Consider the following 22,913-nt stretch of genomic DNA (forward strand, 5'->3'; position numbering starts at 1 on the left):
AAATCTAGAAGAAATGGATAAATTCCTCAACACATACACCCTCCCAAGACTAAACCAGGAAGAAGTTGAATCTCTGAATAGACCAATAACAGGAGCTGAAATTGTGGCAATAATCAATAGCTTACCAACCAAAAAAAGTCCAGGACCAGATGGGTTCACAGCCGAATTCTACCAGAAGTACAAGGAGGAGCTGGTACCATTCCTTCTGAAACTATTCCAATCAATAGAAAAAGAAGGAATCCTCCCTAACTCATTTTATGAGGCCAGCATCATCCTGATACCAAAGCCTGGCAGAGATACAACCAAAAAAGAGAATTTTAGACCAATATCCTTGATGAACATTGATGCAAAAATCCTCAATAAAATACTGGCAAACAGAATCCAGCAGCACATCAAAAAGCTTATCCACCATGATCAAGTGGGCTTCATCCCTGGGATGCAAGGCTGGTTCAATATACGCAAATCAATAAATGTAATCCAGCATATAAGCAGAACCAAAGTCAAAAACCACATGATTATCTCAATAGATGCAGAAAAGGCCTTTGACAAAATTCAACAACCCTTCATGCTAAAAACTCTCAATAAATTAGGTATTGATGGGACGTATCTCAAAATAATAAGAGCTATTTATGACAAACCCACAGCCAATATCATACTGAATGGGCAAAAACTGGAAGCATTCCCTTTGAAAACTGGCACAAGACAGGGATGCCCTCTCTCACCACTTCTATTCAACATAGTGTTGGAAGTTCTGGCCAGGGCAATTAGGCAAGAGAAGGAAATCAAGGGTATTCAATTAGGAAAAGAGGAAGTCAAATTGTCCCTGTTTGCTGATGACATGATAGTATATCTAGAAAACCCCACTGTCTCAGCCCAAAATCTCCTTAAGCTGATAAGCAACTTCAGCAAAGTCTCAGGATACAAAATCAATGTACAAAAATCACAAGCATTCTTATACATCAATAACAGACAAACAGAGAGCCAAATCATGAGTGAACTCCCATTCACAATTGCTTCAAAGAGAATAAAATACCTAGGAATCCAACTTACAAGGGATGTGAAGGACCTCTTCAAGGAGAACTACAAACCACTGCTCAAGGAAATAAAAGAGGATACAAACAAATGGAAGAACATTCCATGCTCATGGGTAGGAAGAATCAATATCATGAAAATGGCCATCCTTCCCAAGGTAATTTACAGATTCAATGCCATCCCCATCAAGTTACCAATGACTTTCTTCACAGAATTGGAAAAAACTACTTTAAAGTTCATATGGAACCAAAAAAGAGCCCGCATCGCCAAGTCAATCCTAAGCCAAAAGAACAAAGCTGGAGGCATCACGCTACCTGACTTCAAACTATACTACAAGGCTACAGTAACCAAAACAGCATGGTACTGGTACCAAAACAGAGATATAGATCAATGGAACAGAACAGAGCCCTCAGAAATAATGCCACATATCTACAACTATCTGATCTTTGACAAACCTGACAAAAACAAGAAATGGGGAAAGGATTCCCTATTTAATAAATGGTGCTGGGAAAACTGGCTAGCCATATGGAGAAAGCTGAAACTGGATCCCTTCCTTACACCTTATACAAAAATTAATTCAAGATGGATTAAAGACTTACATGTTAGACCTAAAACCATAAAAACCCTAGAAGAAAACCTAGGCAATACCATTCAGGACACAGGCATGGGCAACAACTTCATGTCTAAAACACCAAAAGCAATGGCAACAAAAGCCAAAATTGACAAATGGGATCTGATTAAACTAAAGAGCTTCTGCACAGCAAAGGAAACTACCATCAGAGTGAACAGGCAACCTACAAAATGGGAGAAAATTTTCGCAACCTACTCATCTGACAAAGGGCTAATATCCAGAATCTACAATGAACTCAAACAAATTTACAAGAAAAAAACAAACAACCCCATCAAAAAGTGGGCGAAGGACATGAACAGACTCTTCTCAAAAGAAGACATTTATGCAGCCAAAAAACACATGAAAAAATGCTCACCATCACTGGCCATCAGAGAAATGCAAATCAAAACCACAATGAGATACCATCTCACACCAGTTAGAATGGCAATCATTAAAAAGTCAGGAAACAACAGGTGCTGGAGAGGATATGGAGAAATAGGAACACTTTTACACTGTTGGTGGGACTGTAAACTAGTTCAACCCTTGTGGAAGTCAGTGTGGCGATTCCTCAGGGATCTAGAACTAGAAATTCCATTCGACCCAGCCATCCCATTACTGGGTATATACCCAAAGGACTATAAATCATGCTGCTATAAAGACACATGCACACGTATGTTTATTGCGGCATTATTCACAATAGCAAAGACTTGGAACCAACCCAAATGTCCAACGATAGACTGGATTAAGAAAATGTGGCACATATACACCATGGAATACTATGCAGCCATAAAAAAAGATGAGTTCACGTCCTTTGTAGGGACATGGATGAAATTGGAAATCATCATTCTCAGTAAACTATCGCAAGAACAAAAAACCAAACACCGCATATTCTCACTCATAGGTGGGAATTGAACAATGAGAACACATGGACACAGGAAGGGGAACATCACACTTCGGGGACTGTTGTGGGGTGGGGGGAGGGGGGAGGGATGGCATTGGGAGATATACCTAACGCTAGATGACGAGTTGGTGGGTGCAGCGCACCAGCATGGCACATGTATACATATGTAACTTACCTGCACGTTGCGCACATGTACCATAGAGCCTAAAGTATAATAATAATAATAATAATAATAAAAAGAAAAAAAAAAGAAAATACATTCTTTGCCTCAGCACATGGATCATTTTCAAGGACAGACCATATGGTAGGTCACAAAACAAGTCTTAAAACAGTTTAAAAAAAAAATTGGAATAATATGAAGCATCTTTTCTGATCACAATGGAATAAAACTAGAAATCAGTAACAAGAGAAATTTCTGGAAACTACAAAAATATATGGAAATTAAGAAATATGCTTCTGAATGACCAGTGGGTCCACAAAGAAACTGAGGAAAAAAACTGAAAAATTTCTTGAAACAAATAATGGAAACACAACATCCCAAAATCTATGGGATACGGCAAATGCGGTACTGAGGTCAGTTTACACCTGGAAGTGTCTACAACAAAAATAAAAGAAAAATGTAAAATAAACCACCTAATGATGCATCTTAACCAGAAAAGAGCAAACCAAACCCATAATTAAAAGAAAAGAAATAATAAAGATTAGAGCAGAAATAAACTTGAAATGAGAAAAACAATACAAGAGATCAACAAAACAAAAAGTTGGTGTTCTGAAAAGGTAAACAAAATTGACAAACCTCCTAGAGACATACAACCTACCAAGACTGAACCATAAAGAAATCCAAAACCTGAAGAGATCAATAACAAGTAATAAGACTGAAAGCATAATAAAAAGTCTCCTAGCAAGAGAAGCCCAGGTCCCAATGGCTTCACTGCTGAATTATCCCAAACATTTAAAGAACACCAGTCCTACTGAAACTACTCTGAAAAACAGAGGTGGGAATACTTCCAAACTCAGTCTATGAGGCTAGTATTACCCCAATATGAAAACCAAAGATACATCAAAAAAAAAGAAAACCATAGAACAACATGTCTGATGAATACTGATGGAAAAATCCTCAACAAAATACTACCAAAGTAAATTCAACACATTAAAAAGATCATTCATCATGACCAAGTGGGATTTATCCCAGGGAAGCAAGGATGATTCAACTTATGCAAATAAATTAATGTCATACATCATACCAACAGAATGAAAGACAAAACTCATATCATTTCAACTGATGCTGAAAATGCATTTTACAAAATTCAACATCCCTTCATGATAAAAACCCTCAAAAAGCTGGGGATAGAAGAAACTTACCTCAGCTGGGTGCAGTGGCTCACACCTGTAATCCCAGCACTTTGGGAGGCTGAATCGGGCAGATCTACAAAAATACAAAAATAAGCTGGGCATGGTGACACGTGCCTGTAGTCCCAGCTACTTGGGAGGCTGAGGCAGGAGAATCGCACGAACCTGGGAGGCGGAGGTTGCAGTGAGCTGAGATCATGCCACTGCACTCCAGCCCAGGTGACAGAGCAAGACTCCGTCTCAAAAAATAGACGAAGAAACTTACCTCAACATAATAAAAACCATATACGACAGACCCATATCTAGTATCACACTGAATGGGGGGAAAACTGAAAGCCTTTCCTCTAAGATCAAGAATATAACAAGGATGCCCATTTTCACCACTGTTATTCAATATTGTACCGGAAGTCTTTGCTAGAGCAATCAGACAAGAGAAAGAAATAAAGGGCATCTAAATTGAAAAGGAAGACGTCAAATTATCCTTGTTTACAGAGGATATGATTTTACATTTGAAAAAATCTAAAGATTCCCTTAAAAAACTACTACAACTGACAAACAAATTCAGTACAATTGCAGGATACAAAATCAACATACAAAAATTAGTAGCATTTCTATATGCCAACAGCAAACAATCTGAAAAAGAAATCAAGAAAGTAATCCCATTTACAACAGCTACAAATAAAATTAAACACCTAGGAATTAACCAAAGAAGTGAAAGATCTCTACAATGAAAACTATAAAACATTGATGCAATAAAATTGAAGACACACAAAAAAAGGGAAAGATATTCCATGTTCATGAATTAAAAGAATCAATATTGTTAAAATAACCACACTAAAGGAATCTACAGATTTAATGCAATCTTTATCAAAATACTAATGGCATTCCTCACAGAAACAGAAAAGGCAATCCTAAAATTTATATGTAACCACAAAGACCCAGAATAGCCAATGCAATCCTAAGCAAAAACAACAAAACTGGAAGAATCACATTACATTACTTTAAATTATACTAAAGAGCTATAGTAACCAAAATGGCATGGTACTGGCATAAACACAGACACAAAGATCATGGAACAGAATAGAGAACCCAGAGATAAAGTCATATATCTACAGTGAACTTATTTTTGACAAAGGTGCCGAGAAAATACACTGGAGAAAGGACAACCTCTTCAATACACAGTGCTAGGAAAACCGAATATCCATATGCAAAAGAGTGAAACTGAATCTCTATCTCTCACCATATACAAAAATCAAATCAAAATTGATTATTAAAGACTTTAATCCCTCAAGCTATGAAACTAAAAGAAAACACTGGCGAAACTCTCCAGGACATTGGAATGGGCAAAAATTTCTTGAGCAATATGCTACAAGTGCAGGCAACCAAAGCAAAAATGGACAAATAGGATCATATCAAGCAAAAAGCTTTTGCACAGCAAAGAAAACAATCAAAAAAGTGAAGGGACAATCCACAGAATGAAAGAAAATATTTGCAAACTACCCATCTCATAGGGGATGAATAACCAGAATATATAAGGAGCTCAAACATCTCTATAGGAAAAAATCTAAGTCTAATTTAAAACATGGACAAAGGATGTGAACGGACATTTCTAAAAAGAAGACATAAAAGTGGCAAATAGGCATATAAAAAGCTGTTCAACATCATTGATCATCAGAGAAATGCAAATCAAAACTATAATTAGACATCATCTCACCCCAGTTAAAATGGCCTTTATCCAAAAGTCAAGCAATAGTAAATGCTGGCAAGGATGTGGACAAAAGGGAGCCCTCGTACTCTTGGTGGAAATCTAAATTAGTACAACCACCATGGAGAACAGTTTGGAGGCTCCACAAAAACCTAAAAATAGAGCTACCTTACCATGCAGCAATCCCACTCTTAGGTATATACCCAAAAGAAAGGAAATCAATAAATCAAAGAAATACTTGCACTCCCATGTTTACTGCAGCACTATTCACAATAGCCAAGATTTGAAGCAATCTAAGTGCCCATCAATAGATGAACGGATTTTTAAAATGTGGTATATATACAAAATGAAGTACTATTCAGGCATAAAAAAGAATGAGATTCAGTCATTTGCAACAACATGGATAGAAGCTGAGGTCAAATTACATTAAGTGAAATAAGTCAGGCACAAAAAGACAAACTTTGCATGTACTCACTTATTTATGGGAGTTAAAAATTAAAATAATTGAACTCACGGAGACAGAGAGTAGAAGGATGGTTACCAGAGGCTGGAAAGGATAGTGTAGGGTTCGGAAGGGGAAGTGGGAAGGGACAATGGGTACAAAAAATAGAATTAATAATAACTAGAATTTGATAAAACAACAGAATGACTATAGTCAATAACAACTTAATTGCAGATTTTTAAATAACTAAAAGAATATAACTGGATTATTTGTAACACAAAGAATAAATGCTTGAGGGCATGGATACCCATCTCCCTTGATGTGATTATTACACATTGCATCCCTGTATCAAAATATCTCATATAACCCATAAATTCATACACCTACTATGTACCCACAAAAATTAAAAATAAAAAAAATTTAAGAAGTGTGAGGATATGTCAACATACACTTTTTTTTTTTTTTTTTTTTTTTTTTCCTCCAACAAAGGCTCACTCTGTCACCCAGGCTGTAGTGCACTGGCATGATCTCGGCTCACTGCAACCTCTGCCTCCTGGGTTCAAGCAATTATCTTGCCTCAGCCTCCGGAGTAGCTGGAATTACAAGCACCCACCACCACGCCTGGCTAATTTTTGTATTTTTAGTAGAGACAGGGTTTCACCATGTTGGCCAGGCTGGTCTCGAACTCCTGACCTCAAGTGATCCACCCACTTCGGCCTCTCAAAGTGCTGGGATTTCAGACATAAGTCACCATGCCTGGCCAAGGTACACTTTTATTGCTAGAGAATACCCAATTACTCTAGCAATATCTGTTGGAAATATTAACCTTCCTACATTATACTGATTTGAACCTATGTCAAAAATCAATTAGCCATATTTGTGGGACTATGTCTACATTTGGTATGCTGTTCTCTATGTGTGTGTCTCTACACCAGCACCACACAATCTTGATTACTGTAAAGTCATGAAATCAAACAGAGTGACTCTCCCACCTTACTCTTTTTTGAAAACTATTTTAGCTATTATAGTTCCTATAACTTCCCAAATAAGTTTTAGAATAATCGGGTCTATATTTACATTTAAAAAAAAAAAAAACCTTGCTGAAAATTTGATAGAAACTGTGTTTAAAACTGTGTATCAATTTGGAAAGAATTTACATCTATGGTGAGTCTGCTAATAAATACATTTCTCCAATAATTCAGACCTCTGATTTCTTTCATCAGTGCTATGAAGTTTACAGCATAAAAGCTCGTATGTCTTGTTATATTTACATCTAGTAATTCAATATTATTATAAAGGTATTGTATTTTTAATTCCAGTTTTTATGTGTGCATTGTTCATACATAGAAATATAACTGCAAGCTGTTTTCACTCCCCCCTCTCCAATAGAAAAACAAACAAACAAACAAATATATAAGTGCCAAGATTTTTACCAGTAACAACGTGGAACTCAAATATGAGAATGAGATAATTCCTGGGGCCATGGAGAAGTAAGAAAACAAACAAACAAACAAACAAAAAACAACTCTGAACAGATGGTAAGGGAATCAGACCTCCACATATGTGACACCCCTCCCCCTCCATTCTGCCTGGCACCAAGCAGAAAATCTCGCCCTCCCTCCACCCAACTCACATTTCTATATTGGAAAAGGTAAGACTGAGGGGGTCATCCAGGTTCCCCAACATCTTGGGTTCCCAAGCAGGAGACCTGTCCCCACCTTAATCCATTGGAAGCATCGTGACTGCCTAAAGGGAGAAATATTCCTGAGGACAGGCAGAGACAAAGACAGGAGGTGGAACTATCACCCCCAACCCTGGAAAGTCTGCTCTGCTACTCAGCAAACAGAGATGCCCAATCTGAGTGGCTGCTCAGCAGAAGAGGTATGGACTTCCGGGCACAAACCTCTAGCTAGCCTTAACATACTGCCAGCCTAATCCCTTTGGGACCTCTCACCTTCAGAGCAGGCATCACTCTGATCATTTACCAGAGCCGAGGTCAACCCAAGATTAAGGTACCTCCTAGATCTAAAAAGAGGCAGTTACCTAGATGTAAAGATTCACTAAGCAAATATATCCAGTAGAAACCGAAACAAGATGGACAGAAAAAAAACTAGAATAAATAACTATTCTATAAATATCTATCAATAACTATCCTTCAATGCAAAGACATAAAATACACCCGCAAGAAACAACAGCAAACAGGGAACCATGACCTCCCCAAAAGGACAAAACAAAAATCCAGCAACTGATCCTAACAAGAAAGCAATTTGTGAGTTCTCTAACCACAAATTCAAAATAGTAGTTATAAGGAAAGTCAGTGACCTCCAAGATAACATACAAAAGCAACTCAAAAATTTATCAAAGAAATTTTAAAAAGAAATTAGGCCAGGCACGGTGGCTCATGCCTATAATTCCAATACTTTGGGAGGCCGAGGCAGGTGGATCACTTGAGGCCAGGAGTTCAAGACCAGCCAGGCCAACATGGTGAAACCCCATCTCTACTAAAAATGCCAAAAATTATCCAGGCATAGTGGCGCATGTCTGTAGCCTCAGCTACTTGGGAGGCTGAGGCACGAGAATCACCTTAACCTGGGAGGTGGAGGCAGCAGTGAGCCAAGAACCACTGCACTCTAGCCTGGGTGACAGAGTGAGATCCTGTCTCAAAAAAAAAAAAAAAAAAAAAGAAAAAAATTTTAAAAAAAGAAATTGAAATAATCTTTTAAAATCAAACAGAGGCTAGGCATGGTATAATCCCAGCACTTTGGGAAACCAAGGCAGGAGAACTGTTTGAACCCAGGAGTTCAAGACCAGTCTGGGCAACATAGGAAGACCCCCATCTCTACAAAAAAATTAGCCAGGTATGGTGGCACAAGCCTGTGGTCCCAGTTACTCCGGAGGCTAAGATGAGAGAATCACTGATCCTAGGCAATAGAGGATGAAATGAGCCACGATTGTGCCACTGCAGTCAAGCCTAGGCAATATGGTGAGACACTGTCTCAAAAACAAAAAATCAAACAGAAGTCTTGGAACTGAGAAACACATTTGCTGAACTGAAGAACTTCCTGGAGGCTCTCAAAGCAGATGAATGAAGCAGAGGAAAGAACTGGAAAGCTCAAAGACTGGCTATCTGAAAATACATGATCAGAAGAGAAAAAAGAAGAATGGAAAAGAATGAAGCTGCCTATAAGATATTAAAAATTATCTCAAAAGACCAAAGCTAAGAATTATTAGTGTTCAAGAGGGAGCTGAACAACACCAAGGGCTAGAATGCTTACTCAAAGAAATAACAGAAATTTTTCCAAAAGATACACAAAAATTTTTCCAAAAGATATATCCAGATACAAAAAAATCTCAGAACACAAAATAGGTTCAACCCAAGTAAGACTACCTCAAGGCATATAATAATTAAACCCTCAAAGGTCAAGGGCAAAGAGAGGATCCTAAAAACAACAAGAGAAAAGAAGCAAATAACATATAAAGGACCTCCACATTGTCCGACAAGACTTCTCAACAGAAACCACACAGACAAGAGTGAAACAACATTTTCAAAGTGCTTAAAAAACAAACCAAAAATAAAACTGCCATCCGGGAATACTGTATTCAGCAAAATTATACTTCAGATATGAAGGAGAGAGAAACTATTTCTCAAACTAAAGCTGAAAGAATTCACCACCATCAGATCTACATTATAAGAAATGCTAAAGGGAGTTCTTCAATTTGAAGGGAAAAAAAAAAGGTTTTAAAAAAAAAAAGAAAAAACGCTGGTGAAATTAAGTATATAAACAAACCCAGGATCCTATACTACTGTAACAGTGATGCAAAATCCACTGATTTTATCAAATCAGGTAATATAGAAAATGTAAAGTGAGACAACTAAAAGTCAAAATGTGGGGGTGATGATGTTAAACTGCAGATTATTTTTGTGTAGTTTTTTTTTTTGCCTTTGTTTCTATTCTTATTATTTGTGGCCTAAGATGAACTGTATCTTGTTATATTTGTAAGATATTTTTTGTAAGCCTCATGGTAACTGGCAACCACAGCACAAAACCTGTAAGACGCTCACTAAAATAAAAAGCAGCAAATTAAAACATACTACCAGAGAAAAGTACTTACCCTCAAAGACAGACAGAACCACAAAGGAAGACAAGAAAAAAGACAGGAGTGTCAAAATAACCAGAAAATAAGCAGGAAAAAAAAAAGATTGTTAAAGTAAGTCCTTACTTATCAATAATAACAATAATACTGAATTTAATTTTTTTTTTTTGAGACAGAGTCTTGCTTTGTCACCCAGGCTGGATGGAGTGCAGTGGCGCAATCCCGGCTGACTGCAACCTCTGCCTCCTGGGTTCAAGAGACTCTCCTGCCTCGGCCTCACAAGTAGCTGGGATTACAGGCACAGACCACCATGCCTGGCTAATTTTTGTATTTTTTAGTAGAGATGGGGTTTCACCATGTTGGCCAGGCTGGTCTCAAATTCCTGACCTCAGGTGATCCTGCCCACCTTGGCCTCCCAAAGTGGTGGGATTACAGGCATAAGACACTGTGCCAGGCCTTAATTCTCTAATTAAAAGGCACAGAGTGGCTGAATAAAGAAATAAGACCCAAATATATGCTGTCTTCAAGAAACCTACCCTACCTATAAAGACACATAGACTGAAAGTGAAGGGGTGGAAAAAGATATTCTATGCAACTGGAAAACAAAAAAGCACAGGAGTAGCTCTACTTAGATAAAACAGACTACAAATCTAAGATTGTAAAACCAAGCATATAAAATAAACATAATAGATCTAATAAAGAAAAGACAGAATGCAATACAATAATAGTAGGAGACTCTAACTGCCACTCTCAGTAATGGACAGATCATCCAGCGGCAAATCAACAAAGAAACCAGAGTTAAACTACACACTAAATCTAATAGGCCTACTGACATTTTCAGAATATTTCACCCAACAGTTAGAAAATACACATTCTTCTCATCAGCACATTGTACATTCTGTAGAACAGACCACAAAACAGGCCATAAAACAAGTATGAACGAATTTTTTAAAAAATCATGTCAAGCATCTTTTCTGACCACAATGGGATAAAACACAAAATCAATAACAAAAGGAACGTCAGAAATACAGAAACACATGGAAATTAAACAATATGCTCCCGACTGACCAATGGGTCAATGAAGAAATTGAGAAAATTAAAAAACTTCTTGAAACAAATGAAAATGGAAATACAACATACCAAAATCTGTGGGCTATGGCAAAATCAGCACTAAGAGAAAAGTTTATAGCAATAAATGCCCATATTTTTTAAAAAAAGAAAAATTTCAAATAATTTAATGATGTACTTCAAGGATCTAGAAAGTAAGAACAAACCAAACCTCAAATTTGTAGAAGAAAATAAAGATCAGAGCAGAAATAAATCAAATTGAGGCAAAAAAAGTACAAAAGATCAATGAAATGAAAAGTTGGTTTTCTTGAAAAGATAAATATGAATTTAACGAAATTAATGAATTTAAATGAATTTAAATAATAAATTCATGGTATAGAATTAATTTTAGATTTTGTTGCTATTTTCTAATATTTTGTTGAAGATTTCTATACCTACACTTATGAGAATATTGGTCTATAGTTTTCTTTCTTCTAATGTCTTGATATCAGAGTAATACTGGTCTCATAAAATGAACTGGAAACTGTTTCCCTTTCTTCCATTTTCAGGAAGAAAATGTGTAGAACCAGTGTTGACTTTTCTTTAAAAGTTTGGTAGAATTCTCTGGTGAAACTATCTGGGCCTCAAGATTTTATCTTAGTAGTATTTTAATTATAAATTCAGTTCCCTTAATAGTTAAAGAGCCATTCAAATTATCTATTTATTTTAGGTGGTAGTTCGTATTTTTCTATGAATTGGTCCATTCCATCTAAATTATCAAATTTACATGTATAGGGCTGTTTGTAGTATTCCCTTGTTATCCTTTTGATGTAGGCAAGATCCATACCTGTTTCATTCCTGACAGTAATAATTGGTGTATTCTCTTTTCTTGTCTCTCTTGTTAGAGGTTTGTCAATTTTATTGATCTTTGAAAAGAACCAGCTTTACGTTTCAATAATTTTTGTCTATGGTTTTTTATTTTCAATTTCATTGATTCCTGCTCTTTACATTCCTCCTGCTTGCTTTAGGTTTATTTTGTTCTTTTTCTAGTTCTTTTGAGTTAGGAACCTAGATTTGACTTTTCCTGTTTTCTGATATAATCATTTAGTGCTATAAGTTTCTCTCTGAACACTGGCTTAGCTGTGTCCCATAAATTCTGGTATGTTCTGCTTTTGTTTTCATTCAACTATATGCGTTTTTTTTAATACCCTTTGAGTTTCTTCTCTAACCCATGAATTACTTAGTAGTATAACTGTTTGTTTCTAGGTATTCGGAGAGTTTCCTGTTATCATTCTGTTACTGATTAATAATTTGATTCAGACATGGTCAGAGAACACACTCAGTATGATTTCAATACTTCCAAATTTGTTGAGGTTTTTCGGCCCTAGAAATGGTCTGTTCCATGGGCACTGAAAAAGAATGTGTAGTCTGCTGTTCTTAGGTAGAGTGTTCTATAAAAGTCAGTTACATTTTGTTGGCTGATGGTATTACGGAGTTCTTCTGTATTGTTGCTGATTTTCTGTCTAACCGTTTTATCAGTTTTTGAGACAGTTGAAGTCTCCACCTGTAACTGCCTATTTCTCCTTTCACTTTCTATCAGCTTTTGCTTCATATATTTTACAGTTCTGATGTCTGGTATATACATTTGTAGGATTGCTATTTCTTCTTGGTAGATTGTCCTTTTATCATTATCTAATGTCCTCTCTGTCTCTCATAATTTTCTTTGGTATGAAGCATATTTTATCTTGTATTAATATAGCCACTCCTGTTTTCTTTAATGTATGCATGATATGTCATTTCCATCCTTTTACTTTTTACATATATATATATCATGATATATAAGAAACTTCAAACATAATGATATATATATCATGATATATATGTATATATGTCATATATATGCATCATATATATGATATATATATCATGATATATAAATCATTATATATATCATGATATATAAATATCATATTTAAATATTTATATATCATGATATATAAATATATCATGATATGTAAATCATATATAAATCATTATATATCCTATGTAAATCATGATATATACTATATATCATGATAGATATGTAAATCATGATATATACTATATATCATGATATGTAAATCATGGTATATAAGAAACTCACTTCAAACATAATATGATATATAAAATATGTATATATCATATATATATCACGATACATATGTATCATGATATATGTGTATATATCATATATATATCTCATTATATTATGTTTGAAGTGAGTTTCTTATAAATACCATAAAGTTGGGTCATATCTTTAATCCAATATCAATCTCTGTTTTTTAACTGGTATATTTATAATGTATTAGGGCTTAAGTTTGCATGTTATATTTTGCATTCTGTTTGTTCTCTCTGTTTCCATTTTCCTGAATTTTTGTGGGCTATTTGAACATTTTTTAGAATTCCATTTTGGTTTATCTATAGTATTTTTTGTTTGTTTGTTTGAGATGGAGTCTCACTCTGTTGCCCAGGCTGGAGTGTGGTGGCGTGATCTCAGTTCACTATAACCTTTGCCTCCCAGATTCAAGCGATTCTCATGCCTCAGCCTCCTGAGTAGCTGGGACTACAGTCATCCACCACTATGCTGGTTCATTTTTGTATTTTTAGTAGAGACAGGTTTTCACCATGTTGGCCAGGTGGTCTCAAATTCCTAACCTCAGGTGATCCATCCACCTCGGTTTCCCAAAGTGCTGGAATTACAGGTGTGAGCCACTGCACCCAGCCTATATAGCATTTTTTAATGTATACTTTAAAAAGCTTTTTAGTGGTTGCTCTAGTTATATTATATATACATAACTCATTGCAATCTACTGGTGTCATCATTTTACCATTTCAAGCTAAGCATAAAAACCTTACCTTCCTTTATGTCCCTTTACTCTCCCTCATTTATAATTGCCTTAAATATTTTCTCTGCATAAACTTAGAACTACATCAGAGAGTGTTAGAATTTTTGCTTCAACCATAAAAGATAATCTCCAAAACTAAAGAGAAAGAAAATCCATTGTATTTACTTGTATTTTACCCTTTCCAATGTTCTTTCCTTCTTCCTAACGTGACAAGATTCTTGCATGTATTGTTTCCACTTTGTTTAGAGAATGCACTTTATTCTTTTAGGGTAGGCTGGTCAGCAACAAATTCTCTTTGCATTTCTTCATCTGAGAATACCTTTATTTTCCCTTAACTCTTGAAAGGTATTTTCACAGGATATAGAATTCTGCATTGATAGTTCTTTCCTTTTAGCACTTAAAAAATGTTGTGCTATGCCCTTTTGATTTAATCCAGTTCAATCCAGTGTTCCCTTAATGAGCAAATACCCGAATATTGATGCTTCTGTGTTCCAAATACACATTTTTCCACATATTATCCGAGAAGATATTACTTAGGTATCCTAAAAAATAAGTACCAATCTTTCAACAGCTACTCAATTTGAGCAATTTCCACACATTTTCTCAATTATATTTTAGCTACAAAATAGAAATGCCTACATTTTTCCAATGGCAAGTCAACTTAAGAATTCTGCCTGGCAGGCATCAGATAAAGTTAGGAAGCTATCTTGATTACAAAATGTGAAGGCATCTGACCTAGTAAATAGTCTAGACTTACAAAGTGTGTGTCATCTCTTATAACAATGACTTGCAAAGCATATTTAAGTTGTTTTTCAGTGACAATAAATTTGAGCGATCCAGATATACGATCTTCACCGATCTTCCTTGTGAATACCATACACACATGTACACACAGAATGACTCAGGCTACACACAAACCAGAAGAGTCAACTGGCCATGAGGGAATCAAATCTTAGTGTACCCTGGGTTTCAAGTCATCAATTTTCCCCTTACCCTTTTCTTGTTTTAACTCACATGAGGCTGCAGTACAAACAGTCTCGTGTGCCCTTCACCCAGCTTCCCTCAGTGGTGGCACCTTATATAGTTCTAATTCAATATCAAAACCAGGAAAGTAACATTGGTACATTACTGTATACTAAACTATGGGCTCCTTTATACTTTTTATAGAGAAGTTATACAACAGTGACCTTTCTCAGAAACTCTCTTAGCACTTGGGCATTCTACTACCAAACTACCAATCTAGACTCTTTTAACCCAATTACAAATTACCATATATAAACAATCTTTATACACATACAAATATAAGCACATCCCGTATATTCGTACCACACAAATACAACACAAAGAATTGCACCCATGTCTATAAAAACTTATATTAAAATAATAGTAATGCATCCTCCTCATCCCATCATAGTTTTTTTTCCACTAATTTCTACTCTCCCCTGCTATTGCTACACAAAGACTATGTAAATAAACCTGCAGGATCAAAGAAATATTTAAAAGTTATCTAATGTAAAATTCCATCCAGTTCATTCTACAGCATCCCAACGATCAATCTTTCAGCCTTCACTTGAATGTCTCAAATGACAAGAAATTCATAAGAGCTAAAGGAATCTAGCATACCTTTGGTCAATATGCTAATTCTCAAAAGGTATTTCTTATCATGAGCAACATTTTGTTTCTCTTGAATTTGTACTAATTTGGTTCTAGTTATATCCTATGAGGATATTAACATGCAAGTCTCTTCCCTAACTACCTTTTTCACAGAGAAACCAGACTTCCTGCTTTATCTGAGATGATTTTAGTTTGCACCTGTTGCTCTGACACAATTAATAGCCCTTTTCACCCTCAAGATTAGAGAAAACATTATATAGTTCCCCTATTCAAGACAACCCTCAACTATTTGAAGACTACACATTTTTTTAAATCAGGTTAAACATTTCCTTGTTTTCTGGCTATTCTTCATATACAATTTTTGTGTATCTATGTTAATGAGGGATTTTATAATCCCAATTGAAGAAGAGAAAGTCATTTACTTCTCTTTGAATACTAAATCAACATACAGCTATGGAATTACTATCCCTCTGGGTAAACACTTTGAGTTGTCACCTCATATAATCGTACCAGGTAGCAGTCTCATATTGTACCAGTAGGTGTCATTCTATATATATTTAAAATTAATTAAGTTTCAATTCATTTATTCAACAAATATCTACTGAGCATCCATTATGTGCCAAGCGATTCTAGGTACTGAGAACATAGTGGTGACGAAGAAAGACACAATTTTGTTTTCACAGAGCTTACAGTCTAGATATTAATAAAAAATCTGCCTTATTTTTTTCTACATAAAAGTTTGTGAAATCCTAATCCTAATGCAGTTCAATTCAGAACTGTATTTTTCCTAGGTTAATAGATAACACTCAAAATAACTCATAAAAAACAAATACTGTAATGAAACAGAATCAGAGAAACTGTGTTCTGTAGGACTAGATCAATATATCCTGGCTATTTTCTAACCTTTTGAATTTATTCAACATTTATTTTCCATACTTCAAGTTTCTAAAACCCAAATTTTAGGTAGTCCTCAGTACAATGGAAAGTAACTTATCTTTAAAAAACAGTTCAACTTTCAACAACATACCTGCTTTTTTTTTTTTTTCCTGTTTTTTTGAGACAGGGTCTGGCTCTGTTGCCCAGGCTGGAATGCAGTGGTGCAATCTCGGCTCACTGCAACCTCCACCTCCCAGGTTCACACAATTCTCCTGCCTCAGCCTCCCGAGTAGCTGGGATTACAGGTGCCCACCGCCATGCCCAGCTAATTTCTGTATTTCTAGTAGAGACGGGGTTTCCCCATGTTGGCTAGGCTAGTCTTGAACTCCTGACCTCAGGTGATCTGCCCGCCTCGGCCTCCCAAAGTGCTGGGATTACAGGCATGAGCCACAGCTCCCGGCCTATACCTACTTTTGTTTTCACAGGAATATGTTACAAATTTTAAAGACTTATTAATTCCCAAAGCTTCTTAATTCCCCAAATACATATTCCCTTATCTCTACTAAGAAAAGTTAGGCCAGGCACCATGGCTCACACCTGTAATCCCAGCACTTTCAGAGGCTGAGGCGAGTGGATCATCTGAGGTCAGGAGTTCGAAACCAGCCTGGCCAACATGGTGCAACCCTGTCTCTACTAAAAATACAAAAAACTATTAGCCAGGCATGGTGGTGTGTGCCTGTAAATCCCAGCTACTCAGGAGGCTGAGACAGAAGAATTGTTTGAGCCCACGAGGTGGAGGCTGCAGTGAGCCAAGATTGTGCCACTGCACTCCAGCCTGGGCAAGAGAATGAGATTCTGTCAATTAAAAAAAAAAAAAAAGGTTAAATGTCACCTTCTAAACACCAAACACTTTTCCCAGCTAAACAAAGTAAGTAAAGACAGTATCAAATTATCCCTCAGCAGAACTTAGGAATTCTTCTACTGTCAAAAGTCCTTCTATTTTCTTTCTTTCTTTCCTGTTTTGTTGTGTTTGTTTGTTTGTTTGTTTGAGACAGAGTCTCAGTCTGTCGCCCAGGCTGCAGTACAGTGGCACAATCTCGGCTCACTGTAACCTCTGCCTCCCAGGGTCAAGTGATTCTCCTGCCTCAGCCTCCAGAGGAGCTGAGATTACAGGTGTGTGCCACCATGCCCAGCTAATTTTTTGTATTTTTGGTAGAGATGGGGTTTCACCATGTTGCCCAGGCTGGTCTCGAACTCCTGGTCTCAAGGGATCCACCGGCCTCAGCCTCCCAGAGTGCTGAGATTACAGGCGTGAGCCACCACACCTGGCTTTTTTCTTTTTTTTAAAAGATTTGATTTTTTTTTTTTTTTTTTTTTTAATTTATTTTTTTTTTTGAGACAGAGTCTCACTCTGTCACCCAGGCTGGAGTGCAGAGGCATGACCACGGCTCACAGCAGCCTCAAACTCCCCAGGCTCAGGGGATCCTTTCCCCTCAGCCTCCCAAGTAGCTGGGACTACATGCTCAGCTACTTTTTCTATTTTTTTATAGAGGCAGGGTCTCACCATGTTGCCCAGATAGTCTCAAACTCCTAGGCTGAAGTGATCTGCCCACCTCGGCCTCCCAAAGTGCTGGGATTACAGGTGCAAACTACAGCACCCAGCCAAAAGCCCTTATTTAAACAAACCTGTGAGACTAATAGCTATTACTAGGACTTCAAGGTAACTTACTCGCACTTATAGCATAGCAATGAAAGGCCATACTTTGTCAAAGAAATAGACCTAAGAGAGGGGGCAAACACTGTACCTCAAGAAGGTATACTTGCCTGCAAAGAAATCTGAGAACCTAGAAACTACTCAATTACTATATTGTCTTCATCTACTCTCAAACTGAATGTTTTCCAAACTGGAAAAGCCACAGAAAACACGGTTATGAAAATATTTCAGGCTCTTAAAAAAAGAAAAATCCTACTGTTTAGAATTTTTTAAGTTCAAAATTCAGTAATATGAATTTGAGAAAAATGATCCTTGCCAGAACTTAAGACACGGACAGCTTTATGTAATATCCAACTTAATGTTCCCTTTGGAATGCTTCAAACTTTTACTGTCTAAATTGCTAGAGAATACTACATATTGCTCAATTTTAGCATGGAATCATACGCATACTTTACAAATAATGTATAGTAAGTTAAAAATGAACATTAAGGTGCTTCATAAAAAATGGTTAATGGTGAAAAATTATCTATATTAACCTATCCCTTAATATTAAATAGAGCATTTTATTTACTTTGAATGGTAAAGCGGTGGTTGAGCAAATATACTTAAAACATGGTTTGTTGTCTGTGGCTTTTAAATTACACTTGTAAACCATCTGACAGCAACAGTACTGTTAATATTTGGTGTGAGATGTCACCAAATTTGCACATACACAATGGCAGATATCTCTGTGAGGCCAGTATTTTTACCCCTAAAATTAAAATGCATGTGGGTGTGAAGTGAGGGGTTAGTGTACTAGAAAAAGTACAGCTTTTGAGTCTCAAAAATTAATGTTCAAATCCCAGCACCATCCTAAATTAGCTATGTGACTTTGGGCCAAGTTATTTAATCTGCTCTAAACATCACTTTTCCACCAAGATGCAAATAAAATTGTAAGAAAGATTAAGTTGTTTCACATAAAATGCCTAACATAGGGTCTGACACATAGTAGGTGCTCAATAAATGGTAATTATAAGGGGATTCCACTTTTTTGACCATTACAATGACTGTATTAATTAATGTTGAACAACTACTGGCTCACAATTGTAATTAACACAAAGTACATCTTTACTCTGCTATAACACTTTTATAAAACCAAACCCCTTACTCAACTGAATGCCAACAAATATGCACCTTCTCCTTTAGCTCAAATATATTTTGCATGACCTTACATGAATTGCTCAGATAAAAGCTTTTTCTCTTCTGCTTTTGTTATTTTAAAGTGCAGATGCATTTGAGTCATTTTCTCCTTTTGTTTCATATCCTTAAGATCCAAAGCTTCAAAGACAGAATGTCAGCATGCAGTCGATTTATGACTGAACTCTTGAAGAGACACTGAAGAATTACCTTGTCAATCACCCCAAGGACTCTGAAGGCCTTCAGCTCCTCGGCAGGGCTCCTTAGGTTCCAAGGGGGCCTTGAACTTAGTGATCCTGGAGGCTAATGGAAGATATCAAAGATTATACATCAATCAGGGAGGTACTTGAAGGAAGGCTGCCTGCTGAAGCAAATGCCAGGCCAAAGGAAAGTAAATTCATCATAAATCAGAGAATGGAAAGATGAAAGGAAGAAGTTTCTGTTTGTCTGTAATATAAAATTTTTAAAAATAAAAACTAAAGAAAATCAAAAAGAAAAAGCAAGAAAAAAAGTTGCAAGTAAATAAATCATAATATTGAAAAAAATTTTAAAAAGAAAAATTAATGAGCTGATACAGTTTCTAGAGCAATAATTCAATTCAGACCATACAGCTATCATAAAACTTTGTAACAAATGGATAACTGGGCCAACAATCAATCCCAGTCTTATATTTACCCCAGATACCTCAAGAGTAATTTGGAAGTCGGGGAACTAAAAAACAATATAATAATAAGCACACATGGGGAGGGAGGGGCACAAGCCATTCTCTCTCATCATAAAGCTACAGTTCTATAATTGTTACACTATGTATTATGTGTTTTCAGAGGGACTGGTCCATTCAAATTCAACCAGAAAAATTACCAATAATGGTGAAAAATCAAGAAGCTTCATCATATAACCAATAATTACTAAAACTGAGCCTACTTAAGAGATGATTTGTAAGAGAAAGAAATTTTTCTTCAAATATTTGAATATCTGTGATGTGGAAAACAGTCTGTTAGCTACAAAAAAAAAAAGATTTAAAAAATCAGTAAACATAGGAAGGAAGACTTAAATTCTGCACACAATTTTAAAATAATCCCAACTTCCATTTATTAGTTTTAGTTTTTCCCTATCAGTAATATAAGCCATTAAATTAGATGAATTCTAAGGGCACCTCCATACGACATTTACAACTATAAAGTACTGCTACATTGATCCTGTATTAAAATGGTGATGCTGCAGAGGACAACAGGAGACACAAAACCTTATTACATACTTAGAGCAGACCTTATTGCTATCAAAAATCTATTAGAATACAGTGGAAACATTCTGACCCTATGAATGGAAGATAAAATATCCTGATCAAACACCATGGTAAGGGAATTACTGAGATACCATTTTTGATACTTTAAGTCCCTGTACAGACCAACATCACCAGACAGGCAGCTCCTTGAGAATAGAAAATGCACCTTATTCATGTCTACATTCACAGTGCCTAGCATATTGCTAGTATTTAGTTAGTTGGAAAATGTGAGGGAAAGCAAAAATGAGGAGAGGAGGGAGAAAGGAGGGAATCTAGGGAGGGAGGTTACTTGGAAAATTAGGTTTCATTTACAACTGGGAAAACTACCACTTGTGAATTTTTCTAAAAGCAGCAATTCTAATTGTTTTCAATTTTTTTTGTTTTGTTTTCAGATTTAGCAAGCAAATAATAATTTAACTGTACCTGAAATGATGTTTAAGTTTTAAAAGAGACTTTTTATTTCTAAAGATGCTTGAGAAAGTTGGTGATAGTGACAATTAGACTAGATAATAATCTTTAAATTGATTTAATTTACGCTTCTTAGATACATTTCAAAAATATTTATTTAATGTCTCAATTTATGAGGTGCTGAGCTAGGTACCACAAAAAAAACGGATACATTTCTGCCTCCCTATAAGCTTAAAAACTAAGGGGACACTTTTGAGGGATATAAAAACATTTAGCAAGGTATTTTAGTGTTATAATATGTAAACAGACATGTAACAGCAATAGCCTCTTGTTGCCCAGGCTGGAGTGCAGCGGCTCGAGCTTGGCTCACTGCAACCTCTGCCTCCCGGGTTCAAGCAATTCTCCTGCCTCAGCCTCCTGAGTAGCTGGGATTATAGGCGCCTACCACCATACCCGGCTAATTTTTGTATTTTTAGTAGAGACAGAGTTTCATCATGTTGGTGAGGCTGGTTTCGAACTCCTGACCTCAGGTGATCCACCCACCTCGTCCTCTGAAAGTGCTGGGACTGAAGGCATAAGCCACCACACCCGGCCAGTAGAAACAGTCTTTTCTATCTTCATTTATATTGTTTCATCTCTATTCTTCACCCATATTGTTTCATCTCTATTCTTCACCCCATACCAGGTGATGTACTTACAGGAAGTTGGTATTATATAATTCCCATTTTACAGATGAATAAAGGGATTCTCAGAATGCTGGAGTGTTTGTCTGTGGTCAGGAAGAGAGACAGTGGAAGAACTCCAACTACTATTCTAAAGCTTCCAGTCCTTTTACTAACGAACACATTCTGAAAATTAAAAATTCTTTTCTGCTGCTGCCTCTTGCTACAAGAACAAGAACTGCTTGTGATTTTGGCAAAAGGAATGCTAAGGAAAAGTCATAAGGAGGGAAAAAAGAATACTTTAAGTGATATTTAATCTCTTACATTTGTCCTAGAAAATATGGCCAAGTATCTCCAACATCCCTATCTCCTATTTATACCTCCTTATTCACAGATGTCACTGTTTCTTTCAGTTTCCAAAGAAAGTTATTGGTTCACTTTGGCAATTTAAAGAGCAAAGAAAGCAAACTATGAAATCCCTATTGCATCTTTCAACAAATAATTACTGTGTACCCACTATGTGCATGATAACTGAAAGGGCTATAAATTATCAAAAGGCTCAGTCTAACCTCAAGAAGTTCACCATTTATTTGAGGAGATAAGACAAATACATGAACAGTTAAATAACAACAAAACACTCTCTTAAAAATACGGGACTACATAGATAAATCATTAGTGTATGAAAAACTGTGGTCTCAGAAAGATGTGGGACTAAAGGTGATTTTAAATGCTATGTGGAAATTAGATTAGGAAAACGTTATTCTGTACTGTATACAATTGGAAAGCATTAGCCTGGTGGGGAAAAGTTGTTCAAATTGGAGAACAGAGGAAAATAAAATTATATACTTAGGGTCAGTTATATACAGGCCTTGAATGCCGAGAAGAAAAGTCTTGACTATACAGTCTCCGAAGTCTAGACAACAAGTCTTTCTATGAGAAATAACCCAATGAAAACAGTGATTTAGTAAGGTTATTCTTGCAAAGACAAGAATGGGGAAATTGAAGGGGAAATGACCAAAGGCAAAGTGATCATTAAAGTTCTCTTTTTACTTTAACCATCTATAAAAGTTTGAGATCACAGAAACGAACAAAGAAAGACCATGAAATAAAA

The 22,913-nt window shown here is 36.2% G+C and overlaps 1 protein-coding gene across 6 annotated transcripts in view; it reads right to left on the reverse strand.

Moving 5' to 3' along the window:
• RPS6KC1 (ribosomal protein S6 kinase C1) overlaps positions 1-22,913 on the reverse strand; it is a 220,801-nt gene that overhangs the window by 81,686 nt on the left and 116,202 nt on the right. For 5 of the 6 annotated variants that reach the window (XM_054479238.2, XM_063672232.1, XM_054479265.2 and 2 more), the window contains one exon: positions 19,658-19,750. The exons of the other annotated variant lie outside the window; for it this stretch is intronic. In XM_054479238.2, the coding sequence (XP_054335213.1) occupies positions 19,658-19,750 (93 nt within the window). The remainder of the gene's footprint in view (positions 1-19,657; positions 19,751-22,913) is intronic. 6 annotated transcript variants of the gene reach the window in all.

This window comes from Pongo pygmaeus, chromosome 1, assembly GCF_028885625.2.
Source record: "Pongo pygmaeus isolate AG05252 chromosome 1, NHGRI_mPonPyg2-v2.0_pri, whole genome shotgun sequence".
Lineage (NCBI taxonomy): Eukaryota > Metazoa > Chordata > Mammalia > Primates > Hominidae > Pongo > Pongo pygmaeus.